The sequence below is a fragment of the Chiloscyllium punctatum genome, chromosome 3 (assembly GCF_047496795.1).
Source record: "Chiloscyllium punctatum isolate Juve2018m chromosome 3, sChiPun1.3, whole genome shotgun sequence".
NCBI lineage: Eukaryota > Metazoa > Chordata > Chondrichthyes > Orectolobiformes > Hemiscylliidae > Chiloscyllium > Chiloscyllium punctatum.
In genome coordinates, this window is record NC_092741.1 from 114,211,727 (window position 1) to 114,235,107 (window position 23,381).

Consider the following 23,381-nt stretch of genomic DNA (forward strand, 5'->3'; position numbering starts at 1 on the left):
TCTTCAAATGTGGGAATTGGCAACAAAGGCACTGGTTTTATTACTACCTGTGGCTTACCTACCATTTGGCATATTTGACACGTTCGGCAAAGGTAACCACATCCTTGTGCATTCCAGGCCATTAAAAATGGTTTTGTTCCTTAGCCTGAGCCTTTCGTGCCCCGAGGTGACCTCCTACAGGTAGTTCATGTGCTACCCATGACACCTCCTGGCTGTATGCTACAGGCAACACAATCTGGTGCACTTCGGTCCATTTCTCCTCTGCACTAACCTGCCATGGTCTCCATTTCCGCCTTCGGATTCTATCTTTCAGATAATAACCCTCCAGAATATTTTCTGCCTCCTTTCTGGAATACACATTCACATATATATCTTTTATCGTCTTGACTTGCTGTTGCAAGTCCATTAGCCTTTCAGGACTAAACACTTCTGCCTGACCCTTCGCCTGTTCAGGTTTTTCCTGTACCATTACGTCAAACAGGATGTCCGCTAACCGAACCTCAACTCCTTCATCTTTCTCTTTGCTTTTCACTTCGTGCTGTGCCTTATGACAGTGGGATCTGGTTACCAAACAGTCTGTGGAAATACCAGGACATTTCTGTTTTAACTCCTCACTTTCTTGGTCTTCCTTGGCTTCTCCACAACAAGGGGTGTCACTCCCACCTTGAACCCTGCCAAATCATTCCCAAGAACAAACAGAATTCCTGGAACTGACACTGTCAATCATTCCCACTGTAACGTCCCCAGTGTTGAGTTGGCACTCCATCCTGATCTTACATAGGGGGATGCAAGATTTCTGTCCATCTATCCCACAAGTTACCACACTCTCGGGTAACAGATCAGAATGAGTGCATATTCGCTCATCCCTTATTATCAGCGACTGGTTAGATCCTGTATTTCTCAAAATTATAACTTTTTGTCTTTCTCCCCCTGTTCTTTCGGAGTAAACCTTATCAACAGAGGCAAATTCTTTGTAGAGATCAAGTACTAACTCCATACCCAGCCCCTGCCTAGCCTGTGCACTCTCTTGCAGCTTCTCAGATCTTCTTGGGGGTCTCCTTTACTACCTTCACCAATGCCACTGGCTTAGCTTCTTTTGCCACATCTTTTCCCACAATGCTTTTCTTTAACAGCCAACACTGTGACTTTACATGTCCCACTTTACCGCAGGAAACACCTGAGGCCTTTCACCTCCTTTCCACTCTGTTGAGCTCCTTTTTTATCCTGTAGTAAAATTTTTACCAGTGCGCTCTACTCTTGGTTTCACAGTGTAGGATCTCCCCTTCTCCCAACTTCAATCCCTCTCAGGACGAAGTTTTGGCCGGAAGTTTGTCTTATGCACCAACATGTACTCATGTGCTAACTCTGCTGCCCTTCTAACTTCCCGAACTTTCTGTTTCTCCACATGAATTCTTACCATCTCTGGAAGTGAGTTTGTAAACTCCTCCAGCAGAATAATCTCTCTTAGAGCCTCGAAGGTCATATCGATTTTGAAGCACGCGCCCATCTATCAAAATGACTATGTTTAATTCTTCCAAGCTCAACATAAGTCTGATTGGGTCCCTTCTTTGTGTTTCTGAACCGCATCTGGTACCAGTTCATAAGCACTTAAAATAGTCTGTTTAACCTGTTCATAATCTCGCGACCCCTTACTAGCTCTGCCTACCCATTTAGTCTGAACTAGCATTGCCCATAAATCCTAGGACCACTCCATCTGCCTAGCCAATTTTTCAAATGAAATAAAGAAGGCTTCAACATCTTTTTCATCAAAATGTGGCAGAAGTTTGATATATTTGTATATATCACGACTGTCTCTTTCAATGTCCAACCTGTTATCTTGACTTGGCTGACTAAGTCAACACTTTGCAAGTTCAAATTCTCTCTCTTTTTGCTCAGCTAAGAACTTTCTCTCTCTTTCTATTTCCTCTCTCTCTCTTTCTCCTCTCTCTTTTTGCTCAGCTAAGAATGTTCTCTCTCTCTTTTTCCTCTACTGCACTTGTCTGTTTCTCTGACACACCTAAGTTTTACAATTTCAGCTTTACTTTTGTCCTTGGTTAAACCCAAACCTAATTTCTTTGCTAATTCTAAAAGTATGGCCTTTTTCTTCTAAACTTCCTTGGCAAATTTGAGAGATCATCTTCAAATCTCAGAATCTCTTTAGCAATTTTAAGAGCCATGTCTCTCACTTTTAATTTAATCAACCACAAGTTGGCAAAATGAAACAAATTGTCTCACTTACGTTTTATTTAAAGATCAAGGACATTAACCTGCAAGTGCTTAAATTTGCTGGGATTTTTCGTACCTCAACTTTATTCAAATCTGACTAAACCTTCAACATTTCCAGGCTTGACTATCTCAATGCTCTCCTGACTGGTTTCCCACTTTCTATAAACTTCTGCACATCCAAAGTCTGTTGGCTGAGTCCCACTCACACCAAGTCAAATTCATACTGCTTTTGTTCACCAACCTACATTGATTCCTAATCCTCAATTTCTCAAGTTTAAAATTCTTACGATCAGATCCCTTAATGGTCTTTTCTATGCATACTTCAGTAACCTCCTTCTACCCTTGGAAAAAAACTCTGTCTACCTTTAGCCTTTTGAACATCACTAGTCACCTTCAATAGCTTTGACAGCCCCCTGCCTTTCCAGATCCAAAACTTTAAATTCCTTCTCCTCCTAGTACCACTTCCAGTAAAAGTTTGCTCACCGTTCTATAACTACCTCTTTGGCATTCGCCTGTTGCCTACTAATACTATTGTAAAGCACTGTGTGGTGTTTGCTACATTAAGTGTGCAATATAAAAGGCAAGCTGTTGCAGGCTGAGGGAGGAGTGAGACAGCCAAATCACTGAAAGAACTTTGTTCTTCATCTCCATCTGAGCTGCTTACCATCTCTGAAACATATCACTTCTGAAACTGCTGCACTCCGACAAGGTTGCAATGAAATACAAACCAAGTTAGATAATGAAGTTCAGGTTGATCTCAAACACTCAAATTGAACTCAGAGGTGACAATGTCAAGTGAGTTTGAACTGATGTTTTTGTTGGTAAGGCACAAAGCAAATATAATTATACTTTCTGAAAATATCTCAGAAAATCTCTTCTTGACAATGGAGAAGGAAAAAAAAATACTTGATCTAAGACCATAAGACATAGGAGCAGAAATTAGGCCATTCAGCCCATTGAGTCTACTCTGCTGTTCAATCATGGCTGATCAGTTTCTCAACCCCATTCTCCCATTTTCTCCCCGTAACCTTTGAAAATCAAGAACCTATCTATCTCAGTCTTAAATATACTCAACAAAAGGTTATAGTCCAACAGGTTTAATTGGAAGCACACTAGCTTTCGGAGCGAAGCTCCTTCATCAGATGATTGTGGAGGACTCCACTATCACTATTGAAGGTGACTAGTGATGTTCAAAATCCTCTAGGGCAGTTGTGGAGGACTCCACTACCACCTGATGAAGGAGCGTCGCTCCGAAAGCTAGTGTGCTTCCAATTAAACCTGTTGGACTATAACCTGGTGTTGTGTGATTTTTAACTTTGTACACCCCAGTCCAACACCAGCATCTCCAAATCTTAAATATACTCAATGGTCTGGCCTCCACGGTCTTCTGTGGCAGTGAATTCCATAGATTCAGCACTTTCTGGCTGAAGAGGTTCCTCCTTCCCTCTGTTCTAAATGGTCAGCCCTTTACTCTCCTTACAAATTTGTTTCTCAATTTCCCACTGACTATTGTGGGGGAGGGGGGGGGGGGGGCGTCCAAAATACACTCCCAAAAAGGTAATCATCCCTTTTTTATTTCTCAGTTCTACCAAAATACCTTCCCTGGACATATTGCCAGGAATATCCTCCCAAAGCACAGCTGTAATGCTGTCCCTTATCAAAAAGTCCCCCCCCTCCCCCCTCCTTTCTATCCTTCAATAGCATTTGTATCCTGGAATGTTAAACTGTCAGTCCTGTCCATCCTTGAGCCATATCTCTGCAATTGCTATGATATCCCAATCCCATATTCTTAGCTATGCCCTGAGTTCATCTGCCTTCCATGTTAGCCTCTTGCATTGAAATAAATGCAGTTTAATTTATCAATCCTATCTTGTTCTCTGCTTTGTTCCTGTCGGCCCTGACTGTTTGACATGCTCCTTTTCCCAACTGTACCAGTGTCAGATTTGATCTCTTTCCTCACTATTTCCCTGGGTCCCACCCACCCCCACTTTACTAGTTTAAATCCTCTCGGGCAGTTCTAACAAATTGTTATGGGATAGGCCAGACCACTCAAAACATTCTTAAGCAGGCAGCCCAGACCATAACTTTGCAATTTGTTTGGGTAAGTGTATAGTGAAAATTATCCGGAGTAAGATAGCTAGGTTGACTACCAGGTTTTAAAACAGACAAAAATTTATTCACACAATTATACAATGTAACACAAACAGAATAAGGAACTCCAATAGAACTCAGTCCATTCAAAGTAGACTTAATTATGCTGCTCTGAATATACACAACAGTCCCAAATAAGTAAACCCCCTTAAAAATAGACAAAGTGGGACAAATGCTTACAGGTTGAAGTTACAAGGGCAGGAAGAGAGAGAGTTAAACAACCTGTTTCCACACAGCTCACAGCTGAACTCCTAACCCATTCTAGACTGAACTGCTCAGCTAGAGAGCTGACCACTCTCCTTTCATTATATAGGCCACTTCTAAATCATGACCACTTTGGCCTGAAGTCCTGTCTGTTTACGTATAAACAAAAAGCCTCTCAAAACCTTTTTCATCTCTGTACCAAACCAGCCACCTCAGAGCCGGGAAGCTTTTATGACTTGTCTGAAAAAAAAACCAAGGACACAGTATTCCTGAGAACAGGAACAGCGTTTAGAAAAAGGACCAGCTTTGTGATAAAAATCTCCCTGCGAGTATATTAGTCCCCATCCAATTGAGGTGCACTCTGTCTTTCTTGTACAGGTCAATTCTACTCCAGAAGAGATTCTAATGATCCAAAAATGTGAACTCTTCTCCCCAGCACTAGCTCCTTAGCTACACATTCATCTGCTCTATCCTTCTATTCCTCCCCTCACTAGCTCATAGCACCAGGAATAATCCAGATATTACTACCCTCAAGGACCTTTTTAAATTCCTGCCTAACATTCTATATTCTCCCTTCAGACTCTCATCCTTTGCTCTTCCTATGTCATTGGTTCCAGTGTGGACAATCACCTCTTGCTGGCCCCTCTCCACTTCGAGAACATTCTGCACCCTCTCTGAGACATCCTGATCCTGGCACCAGGGAGGCAAGGCACCATTCTGATTTTTTGCTGCTGACCGCAAAAACATCTGTCTGTGCCTTTGACCAGAGAGTCCCCTAACACAATCGATCGCTTGGAACTTGACTTACCCCTCATTACAGTAGAGCCATTCTTGGGACCAGAAACTTGGCTATTCGTGCTACATTCCCCCGAAAATTCATCACCCCCTACATTTGTTTGAAAAATGTGTAGGCTCATCACTCCTTGAAAGTGGAGTCGCAAGTAGATAGGATAGTGAAGGGGGTGTTTGGTATGTCAGAGTATTGAGTACAGGAGTTGGGTCATGTTGCAGCTGTACAGGACATTGATTCGGCCACTTCTGGAATATTGTGCACAGTTCTGGTCTCTCTCTTATTGGAAGGATATTGTGAAACTTGAAAGGGTTCAGAAAAAATTTAAAAGGATGTTGCCAGGGTTGGAGGGTTTGAGCTACAGGGAGAGGCTGAACAGGCTGGGGCTGTATTCCCTGGAACATTTGAAGCTGAGGGGTGACCTTATAGAGGTTTGTAAAATCATGAGGGGCATGGGTAGGATAAATAGACAAGATCTTTTCCCTGGGGTCAGGGAGTCCAGAACCAGAGGGCATAGGTTTAGGGTGAGAGGGGAAAGATATAAGAGACCTACAGGGCAACTTTTTCACACAGAGGGTGGTACGTGTATGGAATGAGCTGCCAGAGGAAGTGGTGGAGGCTGGTCCAATTGCAACATTTAAGAGGCATTTGGATGGGTGTATGAATAGGAAGGGTTTGGAGGGATATGGGTCAGGTACTGGCAGTTGGGACTAGATTGGGTTGGGATATCTGGTCAGCATGGACGGGTTGGACCAAAGGGTCTGTTTCCATGCTGTACATCTCTATGACTCTATTAAAAAAAAAGTGGAAAATCAACTAATAACAAAAATTACAATCTGGTGGATAAAAATAAAGGGAATGGGAAGAATAGAGTTGTAAAGCCAAACCCTGCAGAGCTGCAAGAAGAGTCAATGGCTCGAGCTTCAGCAGTGAGGTCCAAGAAAGGATTGCTCCCGGAAAGGACACAGGCTGTGAGTATTCACTTGTTCGGAAACCATGGGGGACAGTGCTTGAAGTAAACAACAGATAACTATAACTGGAGTAGTAAAGGTCGAACTAGAAAACCATTTTTGGCAAGGAGCCATATTGAGTGTGTCCGAATGGTAGGATACCATGAGGAACCAACCCAACTCATTAACTCTTTCAAAGACTTAATCTCTTTCCTCAACAAAGTGTCACAGAGCTGCTCGGAGAGGTTTAACATTTTGGAGGTTGGTATTGTTAGCCTGAGATTCAAACAGTCTGAGTCAAGCATCGTTGCTTGCCATCTTTCTCTGTCCTTAACCTAATGTCTAACCTTCACTATTAACCTTTCTTCTGGTTTAGGCGAAGGTGAGGACTGCAGATGCTGGAGATCGGAGTCAAGATTAGAGTGGTGCTCGAAAAACACAACAGGTCAGGCAGCATCCGAGGAGGAGAAAAAAAACGTTTCGGACAAAAGCCCTTCATCAGGAATGAGGCAGGGAACCTCTGGGGTGGAGCTGGAGAGAAGGTAGCTAAGAATGCAATAGGTGGATGCGGTGGGGATGAAGGTGATAGTCAGATAGGAGGGTGGAGTGGATAGGTGGGAAGGAAGATTGACAGGACAGGTCATAAGGATGGTGCTGAGCTGGAAGGTTGGAACTGGGGTAAAGTGGGGGGGAAAGAGGGGAAATGAGGAAACTGATGAAGGCCACATTGACGCCCTGGGGTTGATGTGTTCCGAGGCAGAAGATGAGGCGTTCTTCCTCCAGGCGTCGGGTGGTGAGGGAGTGGTAGTGGAGGCGGCCCAGGATCTGCATGTCCTTGGCAGAGTGGGATGGGGGGTTAAAATGTTCGGCCATGGGGTGGTGGGGTTGGTTGGTGCAGGTGTCCCAGAGATGTTCCCTGAAGCGCTCTTCACCAGTTTCCTCATTTCCACCCTGCCCCCACCTTACCTAGTTCCAACCTTCCAGCTCAGCACCGTCCTTATGACCTATTCCACCCGTAAATCTTCCTTCCTACCTATCTGCTCCACCCTCCTCTCCAACCTATCACCTTCATCCCCACTCCATCCACCTATTGCATTCTTAGCTATCTTCTCCCCAGCCCCACCCCTCTCCATTTATCTCTCCATCCTGGAAGCTCACTGCCTCATTCCTGATGAAGGGATTTTGCTAGAAATGTCGTTTTCCTGCTCCTCCGATGCTGCCTGACCTGCTGTGCTTTTTTCAGCACCACTCTATTCTTGACTTTTGCCTTGTTTGTCAGGTTTAAATGCTGGCTTGGGAGAGGGGGAGGATTTTGGGGTTATAGTCCAATAATTAATGGTTTTAAAAGTTTGGATTATTGCCATTCTTAGAATTGTGCATGGTACTTTTCGTTAGCAACAAATAGCTATTGCTATTTTACATAAAACAGTATTCATTATAACTCAGGAGCATAAGTTGAGAGACTGATCAATTGGGAGAAGTTATTACAAAAACTTCACAAAACTTCCATCACATGCGGTTCCCCACTTTGTGTTTGTCTGTGGTTAACTCAGAGTCTGTGACAGTATAGATGTTTTCTACGAAGCCCTAAGTACCAATCATGCTTAGTTGTTCTGGTATTCTAACAGGTGCCTATCATGATGGGAAGTTGAGAACGGTTTGTGTTAGAGTTGTTACTGCCCTGATTGTCAGATCAGCACCTAATTTGTGCTTTGTTAGTGCAACATGTCTGCATCAGCTACTGATTTTTCAGTTTCTATTTGGATTAGAAACCATACAATTAACTGGATCTCGAGCATTTAGAATCCTTTATTGAAAGTTACATTAAAATTTACAACTTGTTAATTTGTAACACCAACATTCCAATCCAGGAACTTACTGCTTTGCTCTCCCTGCTTCATTTCCAAACCTTTCACATTACACAATTTACAACAACCCTTTTTAAAAAAAAATATTTTCATGTTTTCACATTCGTAATATACATTCAAAAACTGCTCTATTTTGTGAAGCTGTTATTTGACAAATATAGTGGAAAATAAAATGTAGCCAGGTTTGTTAAACACTTGTTGCTGAGCTCCCCTCCATGGCTGTATTCCTGAATAAGTCATGCTTATTCCTCTCTGCGTGTGTAGATATTCTCTACTGAACCCGCAAGTGCTGATCATGCTTAGTTGCTATGGCATTCTTAAGGGTGCTCATGATAGGACATGAAAAACTTACTGTCAGATTAAGCCTCTCACTGTTCACTTCTTGTGTTGGAACAAGTGACCAGCATAAAGTGCCATTGCAACCCAGACACTTTAACCTTGTGCTCGCTCTGCCTCATCTGCAGGTTCCCATTCTCACACCAAGCAAAAGGTATCTTGTCCTCAATCTTTTCAGGGGCTATGAAAGAGCAATCTTTCTTCCCAGGTGCAGAGAGGTCGGGAAAAGAAAGGCAGCTCTCCATCTTAGGAGGAATGCTAAAACATGTTTACTTCTTTTCCTCCTGGTTTGTTTGCCATCACTGCACTCTTGCTGATCTGGATGACTGGGGTTTGGGTTTCACTCCTCCATTCCATCACGGCTCCTTAATCATTGTTCTTCTAAGCTCCGCAAAATGGCTTCTTCGATAATAGCATCTGAACAAATAACAGACATAACAAACTTTATTCTTTGGCTGAAATAGAATTATTGTTTAGAACTCTACAGCACAGGGGGATACCATTCGGCTCAAAATGCCTGTGTAAGCTCTTTGGAATATCTATGCCTTGCTCTTTACACATAGCCATGCAAACCACTCCCTTTTCTAGTATTTATCCAATTCTCTTTTAAAAAATGAAATTTGCTTCCACTGCCTTTTCAGACGGTGTATTCCAGATTATAATTAAGACAAATTGCTGCTCTTTTTCTGTTGCCAATTACCTTAAATCTGTGTTCTGTGCCCACTAATATTTATCCTGGCAAGACCCTTCACAATTTCTATCACCTCTATCATGATGCACAATTCCAGTTTGTTGTCCTTCACACAAACTGTTCCACTCCACATCCCCGTTACTATTTTTACACATTTCTTCAGCACCTCTCCAAGGCCTTGACAACCTTGGGTAAAGTGGGGTGTCCAAAGTCTGACAATATTCTAACTGGGGCCTAACTAATAGCCCATACTTCCTCAACTCAACTTGCAAAGTTTCACCACCAAACTGGAAAATTTTTTTTTTTTGCTTTCCTGCAAAAGAATCAGCAACCATTCACTTGTTTTCCCTTTTAGTTTATTTATCTTTGATAAACGTCATCTTTTGTCCTTCTTAAGTTCTGGTTTGGAGCTTGAACTCCAAGAGCCATCGACTAGACCCAAGATCATTAAGTTCAGTAAAGAATTCCTCAAATAAAAGTGATAGATTACAAAGACAGAAAGAGCACCTTCTTGAGTTGTTTTCTGCTTTTCCATAGACTCCTGCAAACTCAATACCAGTGTTTTTTGGAGGACTTCATCTTCATCATCACTGTCTGGAGCCCAAGAGAGAAAACAAAGTTAACAATGCATCTGCCATGGCCTGGAGGTCAAAGAGGAACCAAAAGTGTTTAATGTCTAACAGATAGTTACAAACATCCAGCTGCTTGCTCAAGCTCAGTCAGTAGATCAGAATTCCTACATGGTGAAACTAATGCCCATCGGTTTCAAAAGCAACTCCATATCACTGCAAGTCATGTTCAATTGCCCCCTTTTCAGTTCCTTTAATTGCTGGCCTTTCAGCATTACATATATTTTACGATAGACCAGGCTTCTCGTGCTTATGTAGGCCACTATTTCCCCTTCCCCCACTCGACCAGATAATTCAAATATGTCTGCACCACAATTTATAGCCGACCAAGTCTGGAATCACACCCTACCAGGATTTGAAAGAAAAGAAGAGAAACAAAGTGCTTATACTTTGGAATGGGTTGCTCAGAGTTATTGGAACATGGCCTTTTGGGCAATTTAATGCTCAAGATAATACAATGTTCCATCAGGCAGCACTTGAGAGAATGTACAACATGTTCTCAAGAGCTGTCTTGTATTGTTGTGCAATCATATGCAAGAACTCATATGAGATAGTTACCAAAGCAAGTGTAGCCTTCAGCAGAAGGAATATCAGTCTGGAAAAAAATGATAGCGAGTTTGCCCACCAAGCTGAAAGATCTCCCACTCTACACACAAAAGACATGGACTGTGTAGTACAATCAGCTCAACAACTTTCATTTGAACTCTTTTTGGAAGCTTTTGAAGATTTGATGGCAGGACAAAGGAGCAGACACACGTTCTCACCTGAGGTGGCATTGCAAGCATTCCTAACATTCAGTCACAACTAGGGCAGGCTGACCATGTAGTCAGATGCCTTACACTTCCTTCTCAAAATAAATCAACTATTGCATGTACTGGGTATATTTTAATGATGGCACAAAGTACAAGGACCTCAAAACGCTTTGCTTAGGAATTTTGATAATGACCCCTTTGAAGCCAGGTCCTCATCAGAGACAGAGAGAAAATGCAAGGAGAGGTCTAGCAGCTTGTCCAAAACTCAACTGTCTCTAGTATTCTGGTATATGCAGCAGAATCTTGTGGGTGCAGATTAGCCTTCGCAATCATCTTCATACCGACTAGAACCCTAGTAAACCCTCAGATGATGACCTCAATCATTCTTACCCTCAATCATTCTTACAGCATACTTTCTGTTACTTGGAGAGTCTGGAGAAGATGAAATCATTCTCCTGTGTGCAAAATAGTAGCAAAGGTGTTGAATAATTATCCAAGAGATCACAAGAGTAAATAAGGAGTGACAAATTCCCACTGCCGAGAAGATAGGTGACATCAGTCAGAGAAGGGTCAAATTTGAGAGGAATTTTTTAAAAAGGCCTCCGTAATCTTTTCAGATTTATTTTATTCAGTGAGTTATGATAATCTGGGATATGTTGCCTGAAAGAGGTGTGGAAGGATATTCAACAGCAACTTTCAAAAGGAAACTGGAGAACTGTTTGAAATCTGCCATTCTTACCTGCTCTGGCCTACATATGACTCCAGACCAACAGCAATGTGGTTAACTTTTTATAACATTCTAGGAAACTGGGGATGGGCAATAAATGTTGGTCAGCAACATCCATATCCCACGAATGAATAAATAAAAACCTGGTACATGCATGGCTACTCACTGAATGATCAGAGGAGCTTGAGATTAAATTAGTTAGGTGTTTGATAATCCAAAGTTAATCACATTGTTGATGACCAGAGTAGGTTAGAACAGCAGATTCCCATTCCCAAAGGACATTAGTGAAGAAGACAAATTTTTATGAGAATTGAAAGTGGTTAAATAGCCATCATTAGGTTACTTTTTCTTTATTCCAAATTTTAAAAAAAATTGAATTCAAATTTCACTGTCTTCCATGGGGCTTCCAGAACATATTCCTGGAACTGGACAAGTATATGATAATATTCTTGAGGCTCTGGATTACCAACCCAGTGAAATGACCACTTTGTCACTGCCTTAAGTACCGTAAGGATCCAGTGGCTATTTCCCAAGGTCCAAATTTCTATTTGCCTTTTAAATTCGTTAATAAGGAAGTGTAGATTCCCAATTTATAGTAAAAAAAAGTTGAAATTTAGTTTTCATTATTTTACACATCTACAAAGTTGAAGTCTTCATGCAACTGTCAATTAACCATGCCTTGAACTGTCCCCCCTGGTTTCCTTTAATCACTCTTTCTCTCTTGAACACACACTTCTCTCTTTTTGGTCTTACTTAGAACCTGTTATTGACTAGAAACATTACCTCTCCTTTGCCCTCGCTACAGATTCTGCAAGAAGTATTGAGTATTTCCAGCATTTTGTCTTTATGTCAGATTTCTGGCAGTCACTGGTGTAATTTGCTTTTGTTTGTACTATTAGTTTGGTGGCAGCTTTCTAACTAAACAGCCAAATGGAGAAATTCTCACTGACAGCTACACTTTAACAACTTCAGAAAAGTATCTCAAAAATGCTATGGTAGCCAAAGTAAAGAATTACATCTAATATCAATGTAGGAGTCATAGACGCATTTATTCCAGATAAGCAGTGTCATGGGATTTAACCTTTTTTTTCAATTATCTTATTGCTTCAGCCCCACCTTTCCCAATATCTGATATACTATTCAGTAAGGCACACATCAGCTCCCCTTCCATCTGGTGGGGATTCAGAACGTGGCCAGGACGCATCGTTTTCTTCAACTGATTCTTCAGTTCCTCGAAGCCCTTGTCTCCAGAGAGTACGGTGAAAGGGATATGCTTTGGCAATTGCTCATCCATACGGCCAGCCTGTAAAATTAGGGGTGAAGGTGACACAAGGATAGAGAAGGAGGGACGATCACAAAAGGAAGGAGGAGTTGGAAAAAAAGAGAGAGAGACAAAAAAATGTTAACTGCCTATCATTTGTTAGAAGTTCAAACTGTCTATTCCTCAATGATATCATTTAATGGGTACAATAGTAAAGGATGCCTGGGAAAAATACCTGAGAATTCAGATACATAAATCTTTGAAGATACAGAAGTTGAGGAAGCCAAAAACTACAGTATTTCCAAGTTTACAAATGATGACACAGAATACGAAATGAAGGAACTAAGTGAAACATTTATAAATCAGTGGCTTGGAGTCAGATGCTGTATTGTGACTAATTCCAGGCACAATTTAGGAAGAATGCAAAGGCTTTGAGAGGGCACAGATTTACTAAAATGGTGTAAGGAATAAGGCAAGTCTGTTAAACAGAGACTGAAGATGCTAGGGCTTGTTCACTTTTTAGCAGAAAGATTAAGTGATATTTAGAGGGGCCTTGACAGTTAATAAAGTTAAAGTGGCAGGTGGTAAGCTCAGACACAATGGGTCAAATAGTCTTCTTTAGTGCTGTATGATTCTGTGATTTCTGTTTGCCTTTCTCTCTACTGGTTATTAATATTGACAGAAGCAAAACAGAACATGGGTTATTTGAGATTTCATAGGATCCCTACAGAGCAGAAGGAGACCACTCAGCTCGTCGAGACCATATCAACCCCATCCAGAACCACTACCTCCCCTATCCCTGTAACCTTGCATTTCGCAGCATTAATCCACCTCCCTGAATACTATGGGAAATTGAACATGGCCAATCCACCTAACCTGCATATCTTTCTACCGTGTGAGGAAACTGAAACATGAGGAGGAAACCCATGTAGACACAGGAATCAAACCGGGGACCCTGGTGCTGAGACACAGCCGTGCTAATCACTGAACCACCATGAACAAAGGGTTCAGCAAATAAGTGGTCGACTAACTTTCTGAAATGACTATCCAAATTAGATCTTAGGTACCTGCCATTGCTCTCAATGGACCTCCTGTGGCAGGGTCAAGGGTCAAGTTTCCCCTGGATTGAGTTACATATAACAACCTTGAAGGTGGTCTCCATCATGGTCATGCAATTTGTTTGTCGGATGCAGTAAAATCAAAACTAGGGGTTCAAATGGTTTTATCTTAAGGAGAATAGTAAATCACACTAAGTGCTAGCCAGATTCTTCCTGCTGCTCACCATTAGGCTACTTCTACCTTAGTGAGGTGTGAACAACTGACTGGAACAGCTTGAGGACCAATCCTGCATTATAACAATTTTTGAATATGCTTCCAATATACTTCACTGGCTGTAAAGCACTTTGATATGTCCCATGGTCATAAAAACTATTATCTAAATCTAAGGCTTTCTTTAAAACCACAAAGCTTTTTAAAAATTGAGAAATACTTATTGGATTGTGTCAAGTGTTAGTGCTTCCAGTACAAATGTGGGTGGTCAGTGCAATGGGAATAGTTTTGTTTTTTTAGTTGAGGATTACACAATGCAGTGACAGAAGCAATGCCAGACATTCATTGCAACTGTTTCAAAGATTATGGCACAATGATAGGCGAGGTAGGTAATTTAATTCATGCGTTCAGTAAGTGAGCTGCACTTGCCTCCCTTCCCCCATTGTTCAGTTAGCTCAGGTGGCTAAAGTGTGATGCAGAGAAATGCCAGTGGTGTGAGTTCAATTCAATAACAGTTCATGGAGCCTTCAGGAGGAGTTTCCTTCCAGTTACATATCACCAGTTGTCTATTTCATAATGGAGAGAGATGCCCCTGGCCCTTTATGGACTATGGCTAACTGTCCTTAGTTTTCTTAAACAATTGGAAGGCTTTAACCTCCAGGTGTCTATGTGACCTCTTGCATGGACTTAAGGGACAAAAGCAGATACATGGAGTTAGGCTGAAAAGCAAGTAAGCTGAAAATGTTTTGCTGGAAAAGCGCAGCAGGTCAGGCAGCATCCAAGGTGCAGGAGAATCGACGTTTCGGGCGTGAGCCCTTCTTCAGGAAAAGCAAGTAAGAACACAGTGAATGGCGGAACAGATTCAAAGGGTTAAATGGCCCATTCCTGCAACCTAGTCAAAATCTTTAGCCTTCAAATGACATCTAAAACGGATTAGCCACTCACTATTACTGGGGATGTGCTGCTCATAAATTGGTCACTGCATTCCCTATATTATACTTCAAAAGGACGTCCTTGGCTCTAATGCACTTCAGGATAGCACAACAGTGTGAAAACAACCACATAAATCCAAGTTCCTGACTTAACTGCCACCATTCAGCTCAGTCATAGTTACATCCAAACCCATTCTGGGATTTCTAAGCTGCCTCTTGCATTCCAGTGCCCAGTAAAGTTTGCCATTACTTAGAGATCTCTGCAACTTGGCATTTCCATTTCAGAACCCAATTCATCATGGTCCCAACTAAAAAGAAAACAAGACTTGGCTTTTCTCACACCTCGCAACATGAACAATTATCTCTAGCTATTGATTTGCATAATAAGACTAGTTTTCTTTAAAAAGAAAATTATACAAACATGCATGCAGATGGCAAAATCAGCAGCATCCTTCCTAGTACTGCATCGTGGATGAAGGAAAAAACATCCAGTGTTGACGAGAAAATTGTAGACAGGACAGTTTTCTGGTGGCTTCCAATTAGTCTTTCCACCTATGGAAAATGAATTAGAAAAACAATTTAAATAATAAGAATAGATGAGGATTTTTTAAAAAACCCACATAAGTCATTGCTAAGGAAAGGATGTTGAGACTTGCAACTCTCAATCTAACAATCTCAACGAAAGCATACAGCTGCTTTTGCACACCTAGGAAACTCTCACTCAGGAATTAAATGGGTATTACTTACTCCTAACATTGAATTTAAATTTAATAAGCATGAAGTTAAAATTTTCTCCCTGTTCCTACCCGAAACCTGATCTATCTTATGTTAAAGTAATAACTTAAGTTTACTTTAAGGGTATAATGTTAGTGGAGATGACAGCAAATGAGGTTTTGTGCCTTCTAAAATGTTAACAAAAAAGTTGACTGGTTTTCAGATGGCTACAAGTGGGCAAAGATTTTACACAGGGATTAGCCAGGCCACTTCGGCATAAAACCTTGTTTGATAACGCTCCTGTAAAGTGCATTGGGACATCTTTCAAGGTTCAAAGTGCTACATAATGTCACACATTAATGATTTGAATAAAAGCCCAAAGTGAGTGATGTTGAAATATACAAAGACTCCAAAATAGGATGTGAAGTTAATTCTTTAAAAGACCAAAAGGGAAGCAAGCAAAGAATTAATAAAAATTGGTGGGTGTGGAGCTCAAAAGCAAGAGAAAATATTCAATCTTACTTGAAGGTTGCACCGGACTGGAGAGACCAACATTTTTGCAGGAGGGAGTGGCTGCTTGTGTGATGAGTGGATATTCAAAATTAATTCGAAAGGGATTGGTATACGGAGATACCGTTGAGGGTGATGTGCAGACAAGTCGAAAAGAACCACCAAATCAGTCTTGAAGGGAGTGTAAATATCGAAAAGTTAATGCACATGGGAGCATGACAAGGAACCTTTACTTTGAATTGATACAAGGAGCCTTGTGAGTAAGGCGCTGATTAACACGTGGGGATGTGATAGGATTGCTATCATGGAGACATTGCTGAGGGAAGGGCACGATTGGCAGGATGGAATATAGATGCTTTAGGTAAAACAGGGGTGTGATATAAAAGAGGTAGCATCACAATATTGATCAAGGAATCAATTACTGCAATAAAAAGGGATGGTATCTTTGTAGGTTCCCAAAATGAAGCTGTCTGGATAGAACTTCAAAATAAAAAGGGGGCACTTTGCAAAAGGTGCACTACAGACCTCTGAACAATCAGGGACAAATAGAAAGTGGGGTAATAAGAGGAGATTTCAACTTCCCCAATTTATCTGGGATAGACAAAGTTTGAAAGATTTAGAAGGAGCAGAATTCTTAAAACGCATCCAGGAGAACTGTTTAAGCCAGATTGTTTAAAATCTTACCAGACATGGAGCAACACTGAACCAAATTTTAGGGAACAAAGGCAGGCAAGTGGTGGATGGGGTATTTTAGTGGTAGTGACCATAATTCAATGAGATTTAAAGTACTTATGTATAAAAACAAACATGTACCAGAAACAAAGGCCCTGAAGTTGGGGAAGGCTTATTTTAGTACTAGTCAAGATCTGGCCAAAATGGACTGGGAACAGCTATTTGCAGGAAAATCCATATCGAAGCCATGGGAGTGATCCAAAAGGGTAATTTTGAATGTGCAGGGTCAATATGTTTCCATACAGGAGAAGGTGGGATCAACAAGTCCAGAGAAGCTTGGATAGTAAGGGACATGCAACATTGGATAAGCAAGAAAAAGAAGTATATGGCATATATCAAAAGCTAAAATTGTATACTCTGAGAGGAATATAGAAAATGCAGGAATCACTTAAAGAAATACATTAGGAGAATGAAGAGGAGACTTGCAGGTAACAATAATGAAACTCCAAAGGTTTTTTATTTGTATTTTAGAGAGAAGAAAATAACCAGGAAAACAGTAAAGTGCATTAGGAACCGTGAGTGTGAAACCAGAAGACATCACTGAGGCTTTAAGTGAGCACTTTGAATCTGTATTCGCTCAAGTGAAGGAAGATGTAGGTATCTAAGTCAGGGAGTGGGACTATAATATACTTAAATTAGCATGGAGAAGGAGAAATTGTTAGTGGTTTTCGCAGGCATGACAGTGTACAAGTAACCAGGCCCATGTGGGAGCCAAGGGAGGAGATTCAAGTTAAGGAACAGAAGATATAGAGAAGATACAAGGAATTTTTTTTCCATCCAGGTGGTAGTGGGTATCTGAACTTACTGCCTAAAAAGGCTAATAGAGACAGCAATCCTCAAGGCATTTAAAAAGTATTTAGATGAGCATCTAAAACACCAAAGAATAAAAGATGATGGGTCAAGTGTGGGCAACAGGATTAAAATAGATGGATGCTTGATGGCTGGTGCAGGCACAATGGGCCAAAGGTCCTGTTTCTATGTTGTAAAAACTCCATGATTTCGTTGAGCAAAAGGTGAAATGTTTTTGTAGTTTTAAAAAACACACAAACAAGAGCAAATTACTCTGCCTATAGTACGTTTAGTGCTATGGAACAGCACAGATACACGTTCATGATTTTAATGCTGGCCTTGGCTCAGCGATGAACAATCTTGCTTCCTAGTTAGAAGGTATAAATTCAACTTCCACTCAAAGATCTGAGTAAGATAATGTAAACTGACACTCTACTAAAATCCTGAGGGTGTGCTGCACTGTCACAGAGGTCATTCTTATGGATGGAACCAGTAACCCAGTACAATTGTAGCATCAATTGCATTCCAATTCCTTTGTAATAAAAACCAACAAAACATTTGTTCTCCTAATTGTTTACTGTTCTTGCATGCTAACGTACGTACCCTGTACGAGTATATCCAAGTGTCTCTGAACATCAACATTTAAAAGTTTCACACTTTAAAAATCTATTTTTCCATTTTTACAACCAGTGTGTATAACCTCACACTTTCCAAGAGAATACACTATCTTCTACCTTGTGGTCCATTCATGTAATCTGTCTATATCTCAATGTGTCTTCACAGCTTTGTATCATCAGCAAATTTAGATATATCATTCTGCCTCTTTGTTTAAGCCATTAATATAAATTGTAAATAGCTGAGACACCAGCAGTAATCCACATGGCACTCCATTACTCACAGCATATTAACTTGAAAATGCCTCGTTTATCCATATACTTTAACCAATGCTCTATACAAGCTAATACCATCTCCGAACACCATCAGCCCTGCTCTTCGATACTAATCATCTGTGGAGCCCCTTAACTAATAATAATTGATAATTCAAATATAACACAACTATCACTTTATCTGCCCTATGAGTTACATACTCAAAAATACCTCAATAAATATGTCAAAGAAGATTTCCCTTTGGTCAAACTATAACGATTTGTTCTAACCACATTATGCTTTTCCAAGTGTATCAAGAGATCCTTATTGATAGATCCCAACAATTTCCTGATGTTTGATGTCAGGTGAACCAGTCTGTTCTCTATTTTCTTTCTCCATCCTTCTCTAATTAATAGAGTCTCCAATCCTCACCGAATGGTTGGGAGTCTCCTGAAATCAGCATAGATCTCCTTCTGGCTATTGAAATCAACCCAGGAGATTTTAAAATGTTAATTTAAGGAATTACATTAGTACTCACCATGACTTGTTCACAGCTGCTCAGCATTCATTTTAAACAGTGAGCCAACCATTGTATTCAGCGTGATAAATTGGTGTTGATATAGCTCACACATGTATACTGTGCTCTAACATTGTTGCCTGTTCTTTCACACTAAGATGGTTAAAGGCTAAAATCTGACATACAGTTGTCGAGAATAGTATATGTGAGTATGCTGTATATAGTAAAAGTGTACAATGGATTGGCAACTGTTGCATGTCTGGGTGAGAGTTTGCTGAGTAGGAGGCTCAGTGGACTGCTCATTTGCCTCTGGCTTGTGAGGCTGAACACAGTCCGAGTAGACAGGTGAACTTCTACAAAAAGCAGGCAGGGGCCACAGTCACCAGAAGGGAGCTTGCTCAGCCAGACTTGGGCTCTGTTTGCTATAATACCAGAAGGAGTGAACATCACAATGTTGAGTCTGTTACTAACCTAACCATCAGGATAGCACAGGCCAGGGTCATCACTGGTTGGAGAATGGAAAGACAAGGCAGTTTTGTATCACAGCCCTGTGTGCGCAAGGGGGTGAAGATTCTGCAGCAGCTGCTTTGAAAGAACCAGTGCCAAATTGTGGTTCCAACAGATACCTGAATGCAGCCATATTTTAACAGACCAATCCTGAGCAAGGAGATTGACACAAAGTACTTTTGTTTATTTGCATGCAAGAAAACCTATCTCCTCCTACTAGAATCTGCAGCTTGGGAACTTGCCTTATGCCTTGATGCATTCACCCACCGCTGCCACACTGCCAGGATTCAGACACTGCCTTCTCTGCCAACAACTCCCAAAACCTGGTCATGTGAAGTTGGTAACCCAAGTGAATAACAGTGTTAGGTTCAACTTCCAATCTGCTGGCACTGCTGCAGGATCTCGAAAATTTTGCCAAGTCAAAACTAGTGCCCATGTTGCCTCTGATTTCTCCAATCACCACAAGGCCTTCTCAGGTCCATGTGCAGTGGCAGGAGAATGCAGAAGTGAACTCATTAGCAGGGTGCTCAACACGCACCCTTGGAGCAACTGCACGGCCATGCAGTTTCAAGGGAACGTCAGCCAATACACCTACAATCCCTGCATCAATACCATTTGCAAATCCAGAATGTACACCTTCAGGACTTGAGGTATTATCAGACTTTTGTTCCTCCAATACTTTTATCTCAGTGTTATGAATCACCTTAGTTTCCTCATTGTTAAGCCTGGTATCATGTAATCTTTACATATTTTTCAAGAGCTTTCTCCTTCAAAAGCAACCCTCCCTTCCTCCGTCACCCCAAAAAAGTCAATATTTTGAACTAACCTTGAAATCCCCAGAAAAATGTGCCTTGGTTCAGATGTCCTGGTAAGTGGTTGAAAAAGCCCGCCCAGTTATCCAAATCGATGAATACAAGATGTGTCATTGTGCGTAGTAGGTCCAAGTCAGGCAACTCTATGTCTTCTTCCTGGTTTATTCTTTCCTTTTCTATTAGTTAGGGAAAGGGGGAGAGAAAAAAAAAGACTTTATTGTTCCAAACAAATTGTTGTAAACTTGTAACTTCAGTAATTCATGAGGATAAAGTATGAGTACACTACATAGCAAGAAACACTGTGCTAAATTGAACAATAGCAGGGTGTTGGAGAAATTGAGGACTGCAGATGCTGGAGATTAGAGTCAAAATGTGTGGCGCTGGGACAGCACAGCTTATGCCCTAAAAGTCGACTGTCCTGTTCCTTGGATGCTGCCTGACCTGCTGTGCTTTTCCAGTGCTACAATAATAGGGTGTTAACAACTGAATATTATTAGTGCACAAATTTTGTATTTTTGTCACACTTTTCTTATCTGTCCATTTTCTCTATCTTAGAATCCAACTTCCTGTTCCTCTTTTTATTCCTCTTTCTGAACTTGATTCCAACTCTTTACCTTCATTCACATTTCTCAGTCCTAATATCTCACTGGTTTAGGGCACAGACTGTTAGTCCCACCTTTCCCCAAAGTCCCTGATTGGCCGCCTTGCTTCATTCACAACTCCAGCAATCATGGGACGCTGATTTAGAGACAGTGGACAGTTGAACAGTGCACAAGATCATAACTCCAGCAAGAACTGGGAACTTTTACCAGGTGCATCCAGAATGGGTTGTTTAAAGAAGGTACTAAGGAATTTTTAATCCAACCTACCCATCCAGTGAAGTTAAAAATTAGGTGACTGTCAAAGATTCAGAAAAATATTAGATAGGAGCAGACGTACATCATTCTGCTTTTTCAGCCTGCTCGACCATTCAATGTGAATATGGCTAATTATTAAACTCAGAACTCCGTTCCTGCTTTCTCCCCACACCCTTTTGATCACTTTATCCCTAAGAACCATATTTAACTTCTCCTCAAAAACAACCCTGGTCACTCCTGCTTTTTTTTAAATGTGGAGTTTACTGGTGGTTATATTAAAATTACTCAGTTTACAAGTATTGTACTGTCAGATAAAATTAAACCATCCTGAACTTTACCAAAACATTTTTCACACAATTAAAATATTACATCTTACTTCACATTGAACAACAAACAGAAATCAGCAACATGTACCGTCCTCTTTCTACTTTGAAGAAACATTTTGATGTGCACACACCTGCTGTGGATGCATTTTCAAGGCAGGTGGGATAAATGAGTTTAAGGAAGACGGGTGGGAAAAGGTGTATGTGGAGCATACACACCAACAATGACCAGATACACCAAATGGCCTTTGTGCTATATATTCTATGTAACCAATGTTAAGGAGATGAAAGTACACTGTCCTAGTGATGGAGTAGAGTTAAGTTCAGATTCTCAGCTCATGGTCAAATAGGATATCAAGTTTGGAAAATGTCTCGTTCCACTTGTGACAACAGTAGGAGGGTGAAGATAGAATATAACAGCTATGTCATACAGTTCAACAACATGGAAAAACACTCTTCAGCCTGTTGTGATTGCACTTATCATCAAGCACCTATCTATCCCAATCCCATATAGAGCACTTGGCCTGGAGCATTGCATTCCATGATGTTTCAAGTGATTATTTAAATCATCATTTATTTCTTCAATAGTGTGATGGTTCTCACCTTTACCTTCAAGCATGAATGAGCCACTTTAGTTAACCATGTCTAACAAGAACAGGCATCTATACGTTACCCTAGTTTTTAAAACTCTGTTAGATTAAATATACTACTAATAGAGTCTGAATTAGTCTGGACCATTCAAAATGCCTTGGGCATTTAACTTGCAACAGTTTGAAATCTAGATTAAACAAAAGACATGGCTGCCACAGAGATCAGACAAAAATACTCACTGTTAATGAATTTGTCAGCCTCTATGCAGAGATAAACAAATTTAATATTTCAGGTCAATAAACTTGTCTCAGTTCTGATGAAATATTAACTCTTTTTCTCTGTTCACAGATAATGTCTGAACTGAGTTTTTCCAACATTTACAGTGTTTTGTATTTGAACGTGGTCAGCATCAAGCCCATTTGGAGTAAATTTGTTTAGTTCTACGGTCATCACAGAAATAATACATCTGTAAGACTACCTTAGTCTCGGACAGGATACAATGCCGATTCAGTAACATCCTACAAGAGTTATAAAGGGTTAAGTGGAAAGGTCATATTACTTAGAAAATAATGAGCTCACTTGGCTGGACAGCTGGCTTGCGAAGCTGAGTGATAGCAAAAGCATAGGTTCGGCTGAGGTGACAGTGAAGGACTCTCGTTCTCAACCTCTTCCCACACCTAAGGCATGGTGACCCTCAGGTTAAACCACCAGTTGTCCCCTCTAATGTAGACAGCAGTCCTATGGTCGAGTCAGGTTATGGCAACTTTACCATAATCTTCATAATAGTAAACTGATTGAAGTTTTGAAGATGATTAAAGTTGGTATGTTAGAGAGAAGCCATTTCCTTTGGTGGAAAGGTCCAGAATTAAGGGGGATAACCTCAAAATTAGAGTCAAGTCATTCAGAGTGATGTCGGGAAGTTTTCTCCATAAAAAGATAGTGGAAATCTGGAGCTTGCTCTCCAATTGATGAGGTTGGGGAAAGACCGTGGTAGATCAATAGATTTTCTTTTTGAACAAAAGAGTTAATGTGCTAACAAAGTGTGTGAATTAACTTCACATATAGGCTAAAACACTGGAATGGCCTCCTTCTGATCTTATAACTTCAAGGAAATATTGACTTGTCAACTAGCAGAGGTAGACCCTGAACTGAAATGATAGCTTAAGTCAGTCTCTTGTTTCTACAGCGAAATTGCCAGATCATCTAAAATGCTAGATACAAAGTTGCCATTCATTCCTGGTGCCAAAATACGAGATCTAATAAAAAGATGCTCATAAACAGCCAAATCTTTAGACTGGTGACTTTGGATTAGCCAAACTCTCACACATCTGTCATCCAGCATTTCCTATCATTTTCTTTCCGGCTGCACGGGCCTC

The 23,381-nt window shown here is 40.8% G+C and overlaps 1 protein-coding gene across 3 annotated transcripts in view; it reads right to left on the bottom strand.

Annotated features, from left to right (window-relative positions):
• Positions 1 to 8,110: 8,110 nt before the first annotated feature.
• Positions 8,111 to 23,381, bottom strand: part of znf451 (zinc finger protein 451) — an 88,896-nt gene continuing 73,625 nt past the window's right edge. For all 3 annotated transcript variants that reach the window (XM_072558430.1, XM_072558423.1, XM_072558439.1), the window contains exons 11-15: positions 20,249 to 20,410; positions 15,208 to 15,338; positions 12,441 to 12,627; positions 9,724 to 9,810; positions 8,111 to 8,942 (exon numbers count right to left, since the gene is read on the bottom strand). In XM_072558430.1, the coding sequence (XP_072414531.1) occupies positions 8,896 to 8,942; positions 9,724 to 9,810; positions 12,441 to 12,627; positions 15,208 to 15,338; positions 20,249 to 20,410 (614 nt within the window). In that variant the 3' untranslated portion in view covers positions 8,111 to 8,895. The remainder of the gene's footprint in view (positions 8,943 to 9,723; positions 9,811 to 12,440; positions 12,628 to 15,207; positions 15,339 to 20,248; positions 20,411 to 23,381) is intronic.